Here is a 13,610-nt window from a genome sequence, read left to right on the forward strand (position 1 = left end):
CACCAAGGTGCTTTTTTTGTTGTTGTTGTTTGTTTGCTTTTTTTGCCAGTGCTGGGTCTTTTTTTTTTTTTTTTGTCGGTCGTGGGGCTTGAACTCTGGGCCTGGGCGCTGTCCCTCAGCTCTTCAGCTCAAGGCGAGCGCTCTACCACTTGAGCTACAGCGCCACTTCCGGTTTTTTCTGGTGGTTTATTGGAGATAGGAGTCTCACGGCCTCTCCTGCCCGGGCTGGCTTTGAACCGCGATCCCCAGATCTCAGCCTCCTGAGTAGCTATTATTACAGGTGCGAGCCACCAGCACCTGGCAAGTGCTGGGTCTTGAACTGAGCCTGGGCACTGTCCCTGAGCTTCTCTGGCTCAAGGCTAGCTCTGCCACTGGAGCCATAATGCCACTTCCAGTTTTCTGGTAGTTAATTGAAGATGAGAGTCTCTTTTCTACCCCGGCTGGCTTTGAACCACAATCCTCAGATCTCAGTCTCCTGAGTAGCTCGGATTACAGGTATGAATGAGCCACCAGTGCCTGGCCTGAAGAGATTTTGAATATTAAATTCATTATTTTTTCCCCTAATCTTGTTATGTGCAGAATAATGGTGGATGCTGCAAGGAAACTTTTTTTGTGCTGGTCTGGGGCTTGAACTCGGGGCATAAGCGCTGTCCCTGAGTTGTTTTGATCAAGGCTAGCACTTGAGGAGTTTGCTGTCTGGGCTGCTATCATCCATTTTCCCCATTCATTCATTTTGTGCTTGAATGAAGTCAATGAGTGGCCCAGGAAAGGAAAATTGCAGAATAAGTGATACAGTATACCAAGACATAGAATGTTACTGGAGAGGGCTGGGAAAGGGGCTCAGTGGTAGAGTGCGCTTGCCTTGCATGCGTGAGGCCCTGGGTTTGATTCCTCAGCACCACATAAGCAGAAAAAGCTCTGGGAGTGGTTGTGTGGCTAAAGTGGTAGAGCACCTGTCTTGAGCTGAAGAGCTGAGGGACAGTGCCTAGGCCCAGAGTTCAAGCTCCACAACCGAGAAAAAACAAGAAAACAAGAAAAACTCTCCCTGTTACCAGAGAGAGTCACATAATGGAAAGCAAAGTTTGAGAGATTTAAGACATTAGATGTCAGACTGCATTTTTAAAATTTTGTTTTGTTTTTGTTTCTGTTTTGTGCTGGTCCTGGGGCTTGAACTCAGGTCCTGGGATCCTTGAGGGTTTTTTTTTTCTGCCAGTTCTGGGGCTTGAACTCAGGGCCTGGGCACTGTCTCTGAGCTTCTTTGGCTCAAGTCTAGCACTCTCACTTGAGCCACAGCTCCACTTCTTGCCTTTTCTGTTTATGTGGTACTGGAGAATCAACCCAGGGCTTCATGCATGCTAGGCAAGCACTAAGCCTCATTCCTAGCCCTCAGACTCCATTTCTTTGGTGGATTTATGCCAAACTGCATGTGGATATTTGGGCCTGCCTGCCTGCCTGCCTGCCTGTCTTCCTTCCTTCCTTCCTCCCTTCCTCCCTTCCTTCCTTCCTCCCTTCCTTCCTTCCTCCCTTCCTTCCTTCCTCCCTTCCTCCCTCCCTTCCTCCATCCCTCCCTTCCTCCCTCCCTCCCTCCCTCCCTTCCTCCCTTCCTCCCTTCCTCCCTTCCTCCCTTCCTCCCTTCCTTCCTTCCTTCTGTCTGTCCATCATGGGGCTTGGGCGCTGTCCTTATGCTCTTCAGCTCAAGGCTGTTGCTCTACCGTTTGAGCCACAGTGCCACTTGCACTTTTTTGGTGGTTAGTTGGAGATAAGAGTCTTAGGGACTTTCCTGCCTGGGCTGGCTTTGAACCATGATCCTCAAATCTTAGCCTCTTGAGTAGCTGGGATTACAGGTGAGCCACTGGCTCCCGGCTAATATTTGGATTTCTAAGGAAGATTTTTTTTTCTTTTTTATGCCAGTCTTGGGGCTTGAATTTGGGGCCTGGGTGCTCAAGGTTGCGTTAAAGCTCAACTTTCGGGTTTTTTGGTGTTTGATTGGAGGTACTTTTTTTTTCCTGGGCTTGCTTTAGAATAGTGATCTTCAGATCTCAGCCTCCTGAGTATCTAGGATTATAGGCATGAACTAGAGGACATCTGGCTTATGAAAGATGTTTGAGGAAGCATAAGATCTGAATTGAGCTGGGCTTTGTGGTTCACACTAATCCTAACTAATCAGAAGGCTGAGATCTGAGAATTGTGATTTAAAGCTAGCCCTTGAAGAAAAGTTCATGAGAGATTTATTTCCAATTATCCTGCAAAAAGCTAGAACCAGAGGTGTGGCTTAAGTGGTAGAGCACCAACCATGAGCAGAAAAGCCTTCGATCTGGAAGCCCTGACCAAGTCCCAGTATTAACAACTGTAAGCAAAATTAAGATTAATTAGACTTTGCCAGAAAACCATGCAGACATCCCTGTACAGAGAACAAAGAAAGGTTTATTGCCGGGAAAGGGCGCTAACAAGACACCTTCTAACAAGGGAGCAGTGAGAAGAAGCACCGGCTATTGTTTGTCTGGGGTGACCTATATAACCTAGGGGGTTTAAGGAGGGGCTAGAAGGGGCTGAGAGGTTGAGACCCTGGTGTGGGCCAGGGGCTTCATCATGGTGGACTAGGATTTATGGCTGCTATCCAAATGGTAGATAAGGGTCCTGCAACTGCCCCGACCTGAAGGTCACTCTAAGGGGCTCTTGTTGCCTTATATGGTGGTAGCTGCCCCAGAGAAGTGCCATCCCAAGGTAAAGAGGGTTGGAAGCTGATTATTTACCGCCTTTACTACAGGCCTAGTGCTGCCTAGTAAGGGAGCATGCTAAGCTGTGGAGAAGGGAAGGAGTGGATAAGCTATGGGAAGGGACTCATTTTGCTAACAACAATACAAAACATCTGAATTGATTGGGAGTGAAAAGGAAGGTACTAGTTCTAAGAGACTTGTTTTGAATAGTTGAGGTTTAGGAGGTAAAAGCCATTTTATTATAACTAAGTTTTCAGGAAAGCTGAGAAGGTAGACATCAATTTTCTGTATGAAGATTGGCTTGTGAGATTGCATGTGAGAATTCAGCACATGGTTAGAAATGGTAACATTTGAGCTTATGGTGAAGGTTATATATATATATTTAGGTAGACATGGAGCTTGAAGCCATTAGAGTCTGAAATTGTCTAGCAAGTATGAGTTTAGCAGGAAGGCTGTTGCCTTGTCATTCAACTCTTACAAAGTTAGGAAGATAGATTGGAGGCATGGCTCAATAGTAGAGCACCAGCTGTGAGCAGAATAGCTGTGTGGGAGCATGAAGTCCTGAATTCAAGATGTGCATTCTTACACACAATAAATCAGTCTTCTTATTTAAGAAAGGACAAAGAGGCTGGGAAGGTGGTGGCTCAGTGGTAGAGTGCTTGACTTGCATGCATGAGGCCCCGGGTTCAATTCCTCAGCACCACATAAGCAGAAAAATCCGGAAGTGGGGCTGACACTCAAGTGGTAGAGCACTAGCCTTGAGCTGAAGAGCTGAGGGACAGCGCCCAGGCCCAGAGTTCAGGCCCCACGACCGACCAAAAAAAAAAAAACAGAAAGGACAAAGAAAGGTCACCATTGATACTGACGGAGAATTGAGGAAAAGACATTGCAATTTTGAGAAATGTGAACTCTAGAGAATTTCAGTTGAGAACTAAAAGGAAAATGGTGAAGAAGAATCATAAGAGTTGTAAAATTACTTAGAACTTAGGGCAGAATATAAATGATAAAATACTATGTGTTAAAGGCCCAAAGTTCTTAGAAAATTTAGAGGAAAGATTTAGGATTTTCAAGGGTCACAGTATATTTAATTGGGCCCATCTGAATGTATAAGGCTTTAGTTGTTACAGATAGGAAGGTATGGAATGAGTATGCATAAAAGTCCAAAACCCTGTTTTTTGGAGTCTTTATTATTTTATTTTTATTATTATTTTTGGTTGGTCATGAGGCTTGAACTCTGGGCCTGTGTGCTGTCCCTGAGCTCTTCAGCTAAAGATGAGCACTCTACCACTTGGTCACAGTGCCACTTCTGGTTTCCTGGTGGTTTATTGGAGATGTGTCCCAGACTTTACTGTCTTGGCTGGCTTTGAACCATTGTCTTCAGATCTCAGTCCCCTGAGTAGCTAGGGTTACAGGCATGAGCCACTGGTGCCTGGCTTTCTTAAAAGTTTTTTTTTTTTTTTGGGGGGTCCGTTCGTGGGGCCTGAACTCTTGGCCTGGGCGCCGTCCCTCAGCTCTTCAGCTCAAGGCTAGCGCTCTACCACTTGACCACAGCGCCACTTCTAGCTTTTTTCTTTTTGTTTATGTGGTGGTGAGGAATCAAACCCAAGGGCCTCAGGCATGCAAGGCAAACGCTCTACCACTGAGCCACCTTCCTAGCCCCTTTCTTAGAGTCTTGAATCCCATTTCCTTTGTGGGTATAAAAATGTTCATTTATTTTTTATTTTTTTTATCTTTTATTTGCCAGTCATGGGGCTTGAACTCAGGGCCTGGCTGCTGTCCCTGTGCTGTCCCTGTGTTCTTTTGCTCAAGGATAGTGGTGTCCCACTTTGAGACACAGTGTCACTTCCAGTTTTTGAATGGTTTATTGGAGGTAAAAGTCTCGTGGACTTTATTCCCCAGGCTGGCTTTGAACCACAATGCTCAGATCTTAGGCGTGTAGTTCAGAGTATGTTTCTATTTCTCCCTACATTAACCTTTTTAGACTAAATCCTTGCTAAAACTAAAAAAATTAAAGTCTGGATTGAAACTTACAGTGATCAGCTATCAGATATTTGAATAACTGATTCTTTTTGTATTGTATTGAACCTTAAATCCACATTCTCAAATTTCGTTTTACTATGTTGTCAGAATTGTGCATCCATATTAATGTAGCCTGAGACTTTTGCTTTGGAGGAGGTAACCCCATTATATCAGAGATATCCTAAATTTACTTTTGTTGTTATCATTGTTGTTGTTGTGAGGCTTGAACTTTGGGCCTGGGCGTTGTCCCTCAGTGCTTCTTCAGCTCAAGGTGCTCTACTACTTGATCCACAGTGCCACTTCCAGTTTTCTGGTGGTTTATTGGAAATAAGAGTCTCATGGACATTCCTGCCAAAGTCCTGCCGGCCTGGCTTTGAACCATGATCCTCAGATCTTAGCCTCCTAAGTAGCCAGGATTACAGGCGTGAGCCACCAGCACCCAGTTTAAATTTACCTTTTTTTGGGGGGGGGTCCGGTTATGGGGCCTGAACTCTGGGCCTGAGCACTGTCCCTCAGCTCTTCAGCTCAAGGCTAGCGCTCTACCACTTGAGCCACAGTACCACTTCCGGGTTTTTTCTTTTTGCTTATGTGGTGCTGAGGAATCGAACCCATGGCCTCAGGCATGTAAGGCAAGCGCTCTACCACTGAACCACCTTCCCAGTAACAAAAATCAGAAGTCCATTCCCCTTTCCCCCCAAAGCTGAAGTTTTATTCATGGGAGGAAATTTGATCATTTGAATTGGAGAACTTGTTGTTCTCCAACTCATCCTCCCACATAGATAAGTAGATAGGCACACACCACCACACCTAGCTGTTGGTTGAGAAAGAATCTCAAGTGATTGGCTATGCTATCTTGAACTGTAAAGGTGACATTCATCTTAGAAGAAACAGAAGTATATTTTATAGGGTAGGAAGACTAGTGTGACTGTATCTATTTGTGTCTTATTTCTTTCTTTACTACTATCCTCAGTGTGTACTAAGAGACTTAGAAAAAATGACAATTAGAGCAATTTCCTATGACAGTAGAAGTGCTTCTGGAATTAGGTTTATGCAACTGAAGAGGAAACTGTTTTGGCAGTATTAGAGTTTGAAGTTCAATCTATTGAGCCACAACCCCCAGCCCTGAAAGAAAACATTTTAAGGAAACAGCAAATTGCAAAAGATTTTTGTTAAGTTTACAGGAATTTTAGGAGGGATAGCGAGGTTGGTAAGTAGAATGACTTATTTCTAAAGGTAATTGGCTCTGTAAGTAGCGATAATACATTGGGATCTGGGTGGATAGATAGTATTTATTGTGTTTACTTGGCTAGTAAAAATTGCTTTGTGAAAAAGCACACATCTCTTGTGTGTAGAGCTAATGTGCCAGAGTTTACATTGTACGATGTACATTCCTACATAAAGACGGTTTTCTCATTTTCAAATGTCATTGGAAGAAGTGTTTCTCCTTTCCTCCTTTCCAGTCTCCTCTGTACTGAGGTTTGAATTTAGGGCCTAATGTTAACTAGGTGGTGCTCTACAACTTTCAGTCCCTGGCCCTGGTTGCTTTCTTCTTTTGGCCAAGCTGTGACTTTTCTAGGCAATAGCACCATGTCCAGCTTATTGATTGAGATAAGGGTCTCATTAGTGTATTGCCCTTTGGCCTTGAATCAGTTTTCCTGATTTCTGCTTTCTGGGTAGCTGGGATTATAGGCATAAACTTGATATGATTAGAAGTGAGGTATAGGCCTGGAAATGTGGCTTAGTGGTAGAGTGCTTGCCCAGCATACATGAAGCCAGAAGTGGCCCTGTTGGCTCAAGTGGTAGAGTAGAAGCTGAGGGACAGTGCCCAGGCCCTGAGTTTAAACCCCATGATTGCCCCCCTCCCCCAAAAAAATGATCCGGGCGCTGGTGGCTCACGCCTGTAATCCTAGCTACTCAGGAGGCTGAGATCTGAGGATCGCGGTTCAAAGCCAGCCCGGGCAGGAGAGACTCCTATCTCCAATAAACCACCAGAAAACTGGAAGTGGCGCTGTAGTTCAAGTGGTAGAGCGCTCACCTTGAGCTGAAGAGCTGAGGGACAGCGCCCAGGCCCAGAGTTCAAGCCCCATGACCACAAAAAAAAAAAAAAAGAGTATAAGATACAGATAGGTGATAATTGCTCTTATCTTTCAAAGTGCTAGAGCCACCTCCTGTAGATTTGATTGTACTTAGGTATCTTTCTTTTTTCTTTCTTTTTTTTTTTTTGCGGTTTTTTTTTTTTTTGGGTCAGTCGTAGGGCTTGAACTCTGGGCTTGGGTGCAGTCCTTGCACTCTTCAGCTCAAGGCGAGCGCTCTACCTTGAGCTACAGCGCCACTTCCTGTTTTCGAGTGGTTTATTGGAGATAAGACTCTCACGGACTTTCCTGGACTTTCCTGCTCCGGCTGCCATTGAACCGCGATCCGATCCTCAGATCTCAGCCTCCTGAGTAGCTAGGATTACAGGTGTGAGCCACCAGCGCCCGGCTTGCGGGTATTTTTTTTTTTTTTGAGTATGTTTTCAGATGTCAGATTTTTTTCCCTCAAAGCTAGTATTCTGACACTTGAGCCATACCCCATTTTTGCTTTTTTTTTTTTTTCCTGGTTAATTGGAAGCAGGTTCTTTCAAATTTATATGCAGTGGCTGCCTTGAAACTGGATTCCTCATATCTCAGCCTCCTGAGTAGCTAGGATTACAGGCGTAAAGAAGCAAGCACTGAAAGAGTGTGTAGTCTTACTAGAACTATATACTCTTACACAGACTTGGTCTCTTTATAGGCCAAGTCTTTTCTCAGTGCATTAGGAAATTAAAATTTGCAGGTTTGAGACTTACATGGTCCATGTGTAAATAGTAAAACTTCCCTTTCATAAAAGTCCAAAATCCATGTTGTTTACTATTACCCAGCTTAGCTGGGGAGGGTAAAAGTAGCAGAATTCTTTTTGTAATTAATTAGATTTTGTGTTTTGTGGTACTGGGGCTTATTTTTAGGGTAATTTAGTCAGTAATATTTATGTTGCCTTGGGGTTTGAACTCAACGCCTGAGTACTGCCTGTCCCTCAGGTTTTGTGCTCAGATACAGGCAAGTGCTCAAAGTTAGCATTCTTCCACTTGAGCCCCAGTTCAACTCACAGCTTTTTGATGGTTAATTGGGGAAAAAAAAGTCATGGATTTCTGCCAGGGCTAGCTTTGAACTGTGATCTTTACATCTCAGCTTCCTGAGTAACTAGAATTACATGCATGAGCCAGCCAAATGTGCCTGGCGGTATTATTTTTTTTGGGGGGGGGTCTGGTTGTGGGGCCTGAACTCTGGGCGTGGGTGCTGTCCCTCAGCTCTTCAGCTCAAGGCTAGCGCTCTACCATTTGAGCCACAGCATCACTTCCAGCTTTTTTTTTCCTGCTTATGTGGTGCTGAGGAATCGAACCCAGGGCCTCAGGCATGCAAGGCAAAGCGCTCTACCACTGAGCCACCTTCCCAGCCCCAGTATTATTATTTTTGTGGTGCTAGGCACCACATTGCCATGCTAGGCAGGTACCAATTTAATGTTTCAACAGTTACTGTTAAAGTGTGATTTTCACATTTTACTTAAAAACTTTGCTGTATAACCCTGTCTTATTCACTGGCAATCAAACTATAAGTAGTCGCTTAGCCTTGCTCTTCTTGATTTTATTTTTACTTTTGTGGTGCTGGGAATGGTACCCAAAGCCTTGAACTTCCTTTGTGAGTATTGTGTTGCACAGGTTCCCCCTTTGTCTCACCATTTTCTTGTTTCCCTTCCCTCCTCACCTTCAGATAAATGTATATACCATACCCAGGGTATCAAAATTGAACACAGTGACAATGGGATAAATGGGGAAAACACACAAAAAAAGAAATCAAGTAGTACATTGAGAACAACAACAACAAAGAAAAACCTTGTGTCCATGTCTTGAAGTAAGATTTATTTTTTTGTTGATTGTGGTGCTTGAACTTTGGGCCTTGGTGCTGTCCCTGAGTTCTTCAGCTCAAGGCTGGTGCTCTTACCACTTGAGCCAGACACCACTTCCAGTTTTTTTGGTTTATGTGGTACTGAGGAATTGAGCCCCGGCTACATGCATGCTAGGCAAGTATTCTACCACTAAGCCACATTCCCAGCCCCCTAAGATTTTTTTTTTTTTTTTTTTTTTTGTCGGCCGTGGGGCTTGAACTCGGCCTGGATGCTGTCCCTCAGCTCTTCAGTTCAAGGTGAGCGCTCTACCACTTGAGCTACAGCGCCACTTCCAGTTTTCTGGTGGTTTATTGGAGATAGGAGTCTCACGGTCTCTCCTGTCCGGGCTGGCTTTGAACCGCGATCCTCAGATCTCAGCCTCCTGAGTAGCTAGGATTACAGGCGTGAGCCACCAGCGCCTGGCTCATCTAAGATTTGTTTTTAAGCTGCATTCTGATCTGTTTTGTAGAAACACACTTTAGATATTATGATCATTTTTCATTCCCTTTAAGTGTAGTAAGGAAGAAGGTTGCCTGATGATTTATTTGGTGGGCCATGTGGAATCCTTGCTGTACTACTGAATGAACTACAGCCTGATTTATTTATTTTTTTGTCGATTGTGGGCGTGGGCTCTGTCCCTCAGGTCTTTAGCTCAAGGCTAGCACTCTATACCACTGGACCCACAGCTCCACTTCTGGCTTTTTCTGCTTATGTGGTGCTGAGGAATTGAACCCAGGGCCTCATGTGTGCAAGGCAATCACTGAGCCACCTTCCCAGCCCTGATTTTTTTTTTTTTTTTTTTTTTGGTCCTAGGTCTTGATCTTCAGGGCCTGGGTACTGTTCCTTAATTTTTCTCTTTCAAGTTGGTGCTCTGCCACTTGGTCCACTGCTCTACTTCCAGCTTTTTTGGTGGCTAACTGATTATGAGTCTCATGAACTTTCCTGCCCCAGGCTGACTTGATACGTCAATCCTTAGATCTCAACCTTCTGAGTAGCTAGTATTATAGGCATGAGCTACTGCCTTTAAACCAAATTTCAGTCCTCCACTTGGCTTAACCCTGAATTCTAGCTATGCAAGAAGATTGAAGTTAGGCATATAAGCCTTGGAGATTCCATCTCCAGTGAACTAGCAAAATACTGAGACTGGATGTAGCCAGTAACTCCAGCCTTGGTATCCTCTAGCCTTGAACAACAGCAATAAATCCCTGCATTGGTAATTTATCCTGTTTTTACAAATAAAAATTTACATTACTTTCTTTGCTTCTCCCCAATTTCTAATGTTATAATTTTAAAATGTTCAGGAGTTTATATGCATAAATAAAATGTGTTTTAATTTGTGCTAATTTTTTTCAAGAATAAGGACATACTTCCCCCTATAATGAATTCAGGGTATGGATATTAAGCTAAGACAAAGAGATGTAAACATTGATGGTGTTATAAATAACTTTTTAATAAGTGCTATAAATTTTCTTTTTCTATTCTTTGCCTAAGAATTTACTTCATGGTAGTGACAACTGTAACCTTCTAACAGTTTATTTTATTGTTTGCTCTTTCAGCATTCAACATTGTGCAGCAAAGAAATGGTTATGGAGAAGCCCAGTCCGCTGCTTGTAGGGCGAGAGTTTGTGAGGCAATATTACACTTTGCTGAATAAAGCTCCAGAATATTTACACAGGTAAATTTAAAACAGATTATTTAGCATTTACTTTTATTTACTAGTGAGTGAGGAATACTTCACTCCTTATAACTTGATAGGCTCTTCCTCCTGCCCTGGTACTAGGGCTTGAACTCAAGAGTCTGGGTGCTGTCCCTTAGCCTTTTTTGCTTAAGGCTAACACTACCACTTGACATGGCTCAGTGGCATGTGTGCGTGCATGCGCTCTCCCTCCCTCCTTCCTACCTCCCTCTCCCTCCTCCCCCCTTTCTTGATGGTGGCTAATTTCCTCCCTGGGCTGATTTTGAATTGGGATCCTCCTGAATAGCTAGAATTACAGGTATGAGCCACTGGTACCTAGCTGGCATTTTCTTTTATATTTACTATATGCAGGACTCCTTTTCTTGCTTTCTTTTTCTTGGTTTTGGGGCTTGAACTCTGGGCCTGGGCACTGTCCCTCAGCTCTTCAGCTCAAGGCTAGCACTCTACCACTTGAGCCACAGCACCACTTTCAGGTTTTTTCTTTTTGCTTATGTGGTGCTGAGGAATCCAACCCAGGGCCTTATGCATGCAAGGCAAGTACTCTACCATTGAGCCACCTTCCCAGCCCCCAGAAATATTTTATTTTAAATACATTTTTATGTACTGTACTGGTTATTAGTTATATTCTTTTTTTTTTTTTTTTTTTTTTTTTGGGTCCGGTCGTGGGGCCTGAACTCTGGGCCTGGGCGCTGTCCCTCAGCTCTTCAGCTCAAGGCTAGCGCTCTACCACTTGAGCCACAGCGCCACTTCCGGCTTTTATCTTTTTGCTTATGTGGTGCTGAGGAATCGAACCCAGGGCCTTGAGCATGCAAGGCAAGCGCTCTACCGCTGAGCCACCTTCCCAGCCCTATTAGTTATATTCTTAAAAATAGGTTCCTGGAAGAAGTGTTACATCAAAGGTATGATCATGTCTTATGTTCAGCTCGCACACACACAAATACACATAGCCAAAATCCCTTTACAAAAATAATGCCAGGGGATGTGAGGGCGATCTGGCTGCGACATCTGTCACTCCATTGATTGCCAGGGTTGATTCGGCTGATCTGGCTGGCTAGGCGGGTGTCCTCTTCCTCCCTCACCGCTCCACGTGCGTCCCTCCCCAAGCCGCGCGCTTGGTCGAAGAGGACGACCATCCCTGATAGAGGAGGACCTGTCTTCGGTCAAGGGTATACGAGTAGCTGCTAGAGCCTCCAAACAAGCTCTCAAAAATAATGCCAGTTTACATATTTGCCAATAATACATAAAGTATGGGGTAGTAGTTAAAAGACATGGTCTGTAGATCCATACTGTCTGGGTTTGTAGCTTCACCCCTTGATAAGTATATGGCTGTTTATTTGTAAGTATATAATAATTTTAAGTGGTTTTGAACCTGTCTCCTTATTTACATAATAGCACTTAGGTTTGTTTGGAGAATTAAAAGAATCAATATATGTTATGTATTGAAAATATTGCTTGGCACAAAGGAAGCTCTTATGTCTTCTTGTGATAAATATGAAATCTCTTAATGAAAATGGTATTTTTGTGTTTTTCATAATCTTAATTTAGAAAGATGTTAATTTTAATTGCTTTAGGTAATGCCAGAGAAAGTCTAATCATGTACTTCAAAGTAGAGCAGCATGAAAATACTAATAAGAAATTAGATGCTGAAATAATTATATACTTACAACTTAGTCTTTGAATTATCAACTCTTTTAGAGCTGAGCACCAGTGAGTGGCTCATGCCTATAATCTTAGCTAACAAGAGACTGAGATCTGAGGATCAAGATTCATAGACACCTCGGCAGATGAAATCATGAGAATCTTACTTTTAACTGGCATAAATTGGCAAACTGTAGGTATAACTAGAGTGTTCGAGAATCCACTATGAGCAAAATACAGAGCAGGAGCTTTACGTTCCTGAGTTCAAGCCCAAGTACAGGCACCAAAAAAAAAAAATCAGCCAAGTTTTTGTTGTTGTTAATTGTTTTGTTTATTAGAAGTAAAAGATGGATCCACTATTAGAGAATATCTGTTTAGAATTCTTTTTGATTTTAAATCAGTGTTATAAGACTTATTTGAAGTTTTACTTTGCTTAAATCCTTTTGACAAGAGTGAAATTCGTTTAAAAAAATTCATTGATATAAGCTGATGATTGACTATCTACTTAGTGTGCTTGTTGCACTAGGATTAGTTCCCCCCACCCCCCTTTTTCCGGTCTTGGACTTGAACTAGCACCTGAGCTCTGTTCCTGAGCCTTTCTGTGCTCAAAGCTAGCAGTCTTCCACTTGAGCTATATATAGTGCTACTTCTGTTTTTTTTCTGTTTGTGTGGTACTGAGGAATTGAACCCAGTATGCTAGGCAAAGCACACTTCCACTAAGTCATATTCCTAGCCCCTGCACTAGGATTTCTGTATGTATGACTCATTTAATCCTTATGACATCCTTATGGGTGGTAGCTATTTTATAGCCAAACAAACTGAACTAAAAGTTAAGTAACTTTACACATCTACTTAGTTACAGTGCTGGACCTATGTGCTTAGAATATAACGTGTCTAACACCAGAAATTTGCTGTTTTTTTTTTTTGGTTTTGTTTTGTTTTGTGTTTTGGGTCAGCTGTGGGGCTTGAACTCAGGGCCTGAGTGCTGTCCCTGAGCTTTTTCACTCAAGGCTAGAATACTACCACTACCACTCCGAGCCACAGCACTACTTCTGGTTTTCTGGTGGTTAATTGGAGATAAGAGTCTTAATGGACTTCTGCCAAGGCAGACTTTGAACTGGGATCGTCAGATCACAGCCTCTACTGAGTAGATAGGAACACAGGCATGAGCCACCAGTGCCCGGCTTGCTGCTATTTTTTAAATTTGAAAATTTAGAGGTAACATTTAATCAATGGTTTTGCATTACAGATTTTATGGCAGGAATTCTTCCTATGTTCATGGTGGTGTAGATGCTAGTGGAAAACCCCAGGAAGCTGTTTATGGCCAAAATGTAAGTCAGTTCATATTTATATATACATATATACATGTGTGTATATGTCTTCTTGTGTTGAGGCTGAGTGTTCAGACATAGCTTTTTTTTTCTTTGTGCCAGTTCTGAGGCTTAAACTCCGGTTCTGAGTACTGTCCCTGTGCTTTTCAGCTCAAGGCTACCACTTGAGCCACAGTGCTACGTGCATTTTCTGGTGGTTTATTGGAGGTAATAGTCTCATGGACTTTTCTGCCCGGGCTGGTTCTGAAC

General features: G+C 43.2%; 1 protein-coding gene across 5 annotated transcripts in view; it reads left to right on the forward strand.

The window, feature by feature from the left end:
- Nucleotides 1–13,610, forward strand: part of G3bp2 (G3BP stress granule assembly factor 2) — an 89,823-nt gene that overhangs the window by 59,714 nt on the left and 16,499 nt on the right. For all 5 annotated transcript variants that reach the window (XM_070012869.1, XM_070012870.1, XM_070012874.1 and 2 more), the window contains 2 exons: nucleotides 10,253–10,371; nucleotides 13,280–13,361. In XM_070012869.1, the coding sequence (XP_069868970.1) occupies nucleotides 10,277–10,371; nucleotides 13,280–13,361 (177 nt within the window). In that variant the 5' untranslated portion in view covers nucleotides 10,253–10,276. The remainder of the gene's footprint in view (nucleotides 1–10,252; nucleotides 10,372–13,279; nucleotides 13,362–13,610) is intronic.

Source organism: Dipodomys merriami, unplaced genomic scaffold, assembly GCF_024711535.1.
Source record: "Dipodomys merriami isolate MVZ:Mamm:240054 unplaced genomic scaffold, mDipMer1.0.p SCAF_9, whole genome shotgun sequence".
Taxonomy (NCBI): Eukaryota; Metazoa; Chordata; class Mammalia; order Rodentia; family Heteromyidae; genus Dipodomys; species Dipodomys merriami.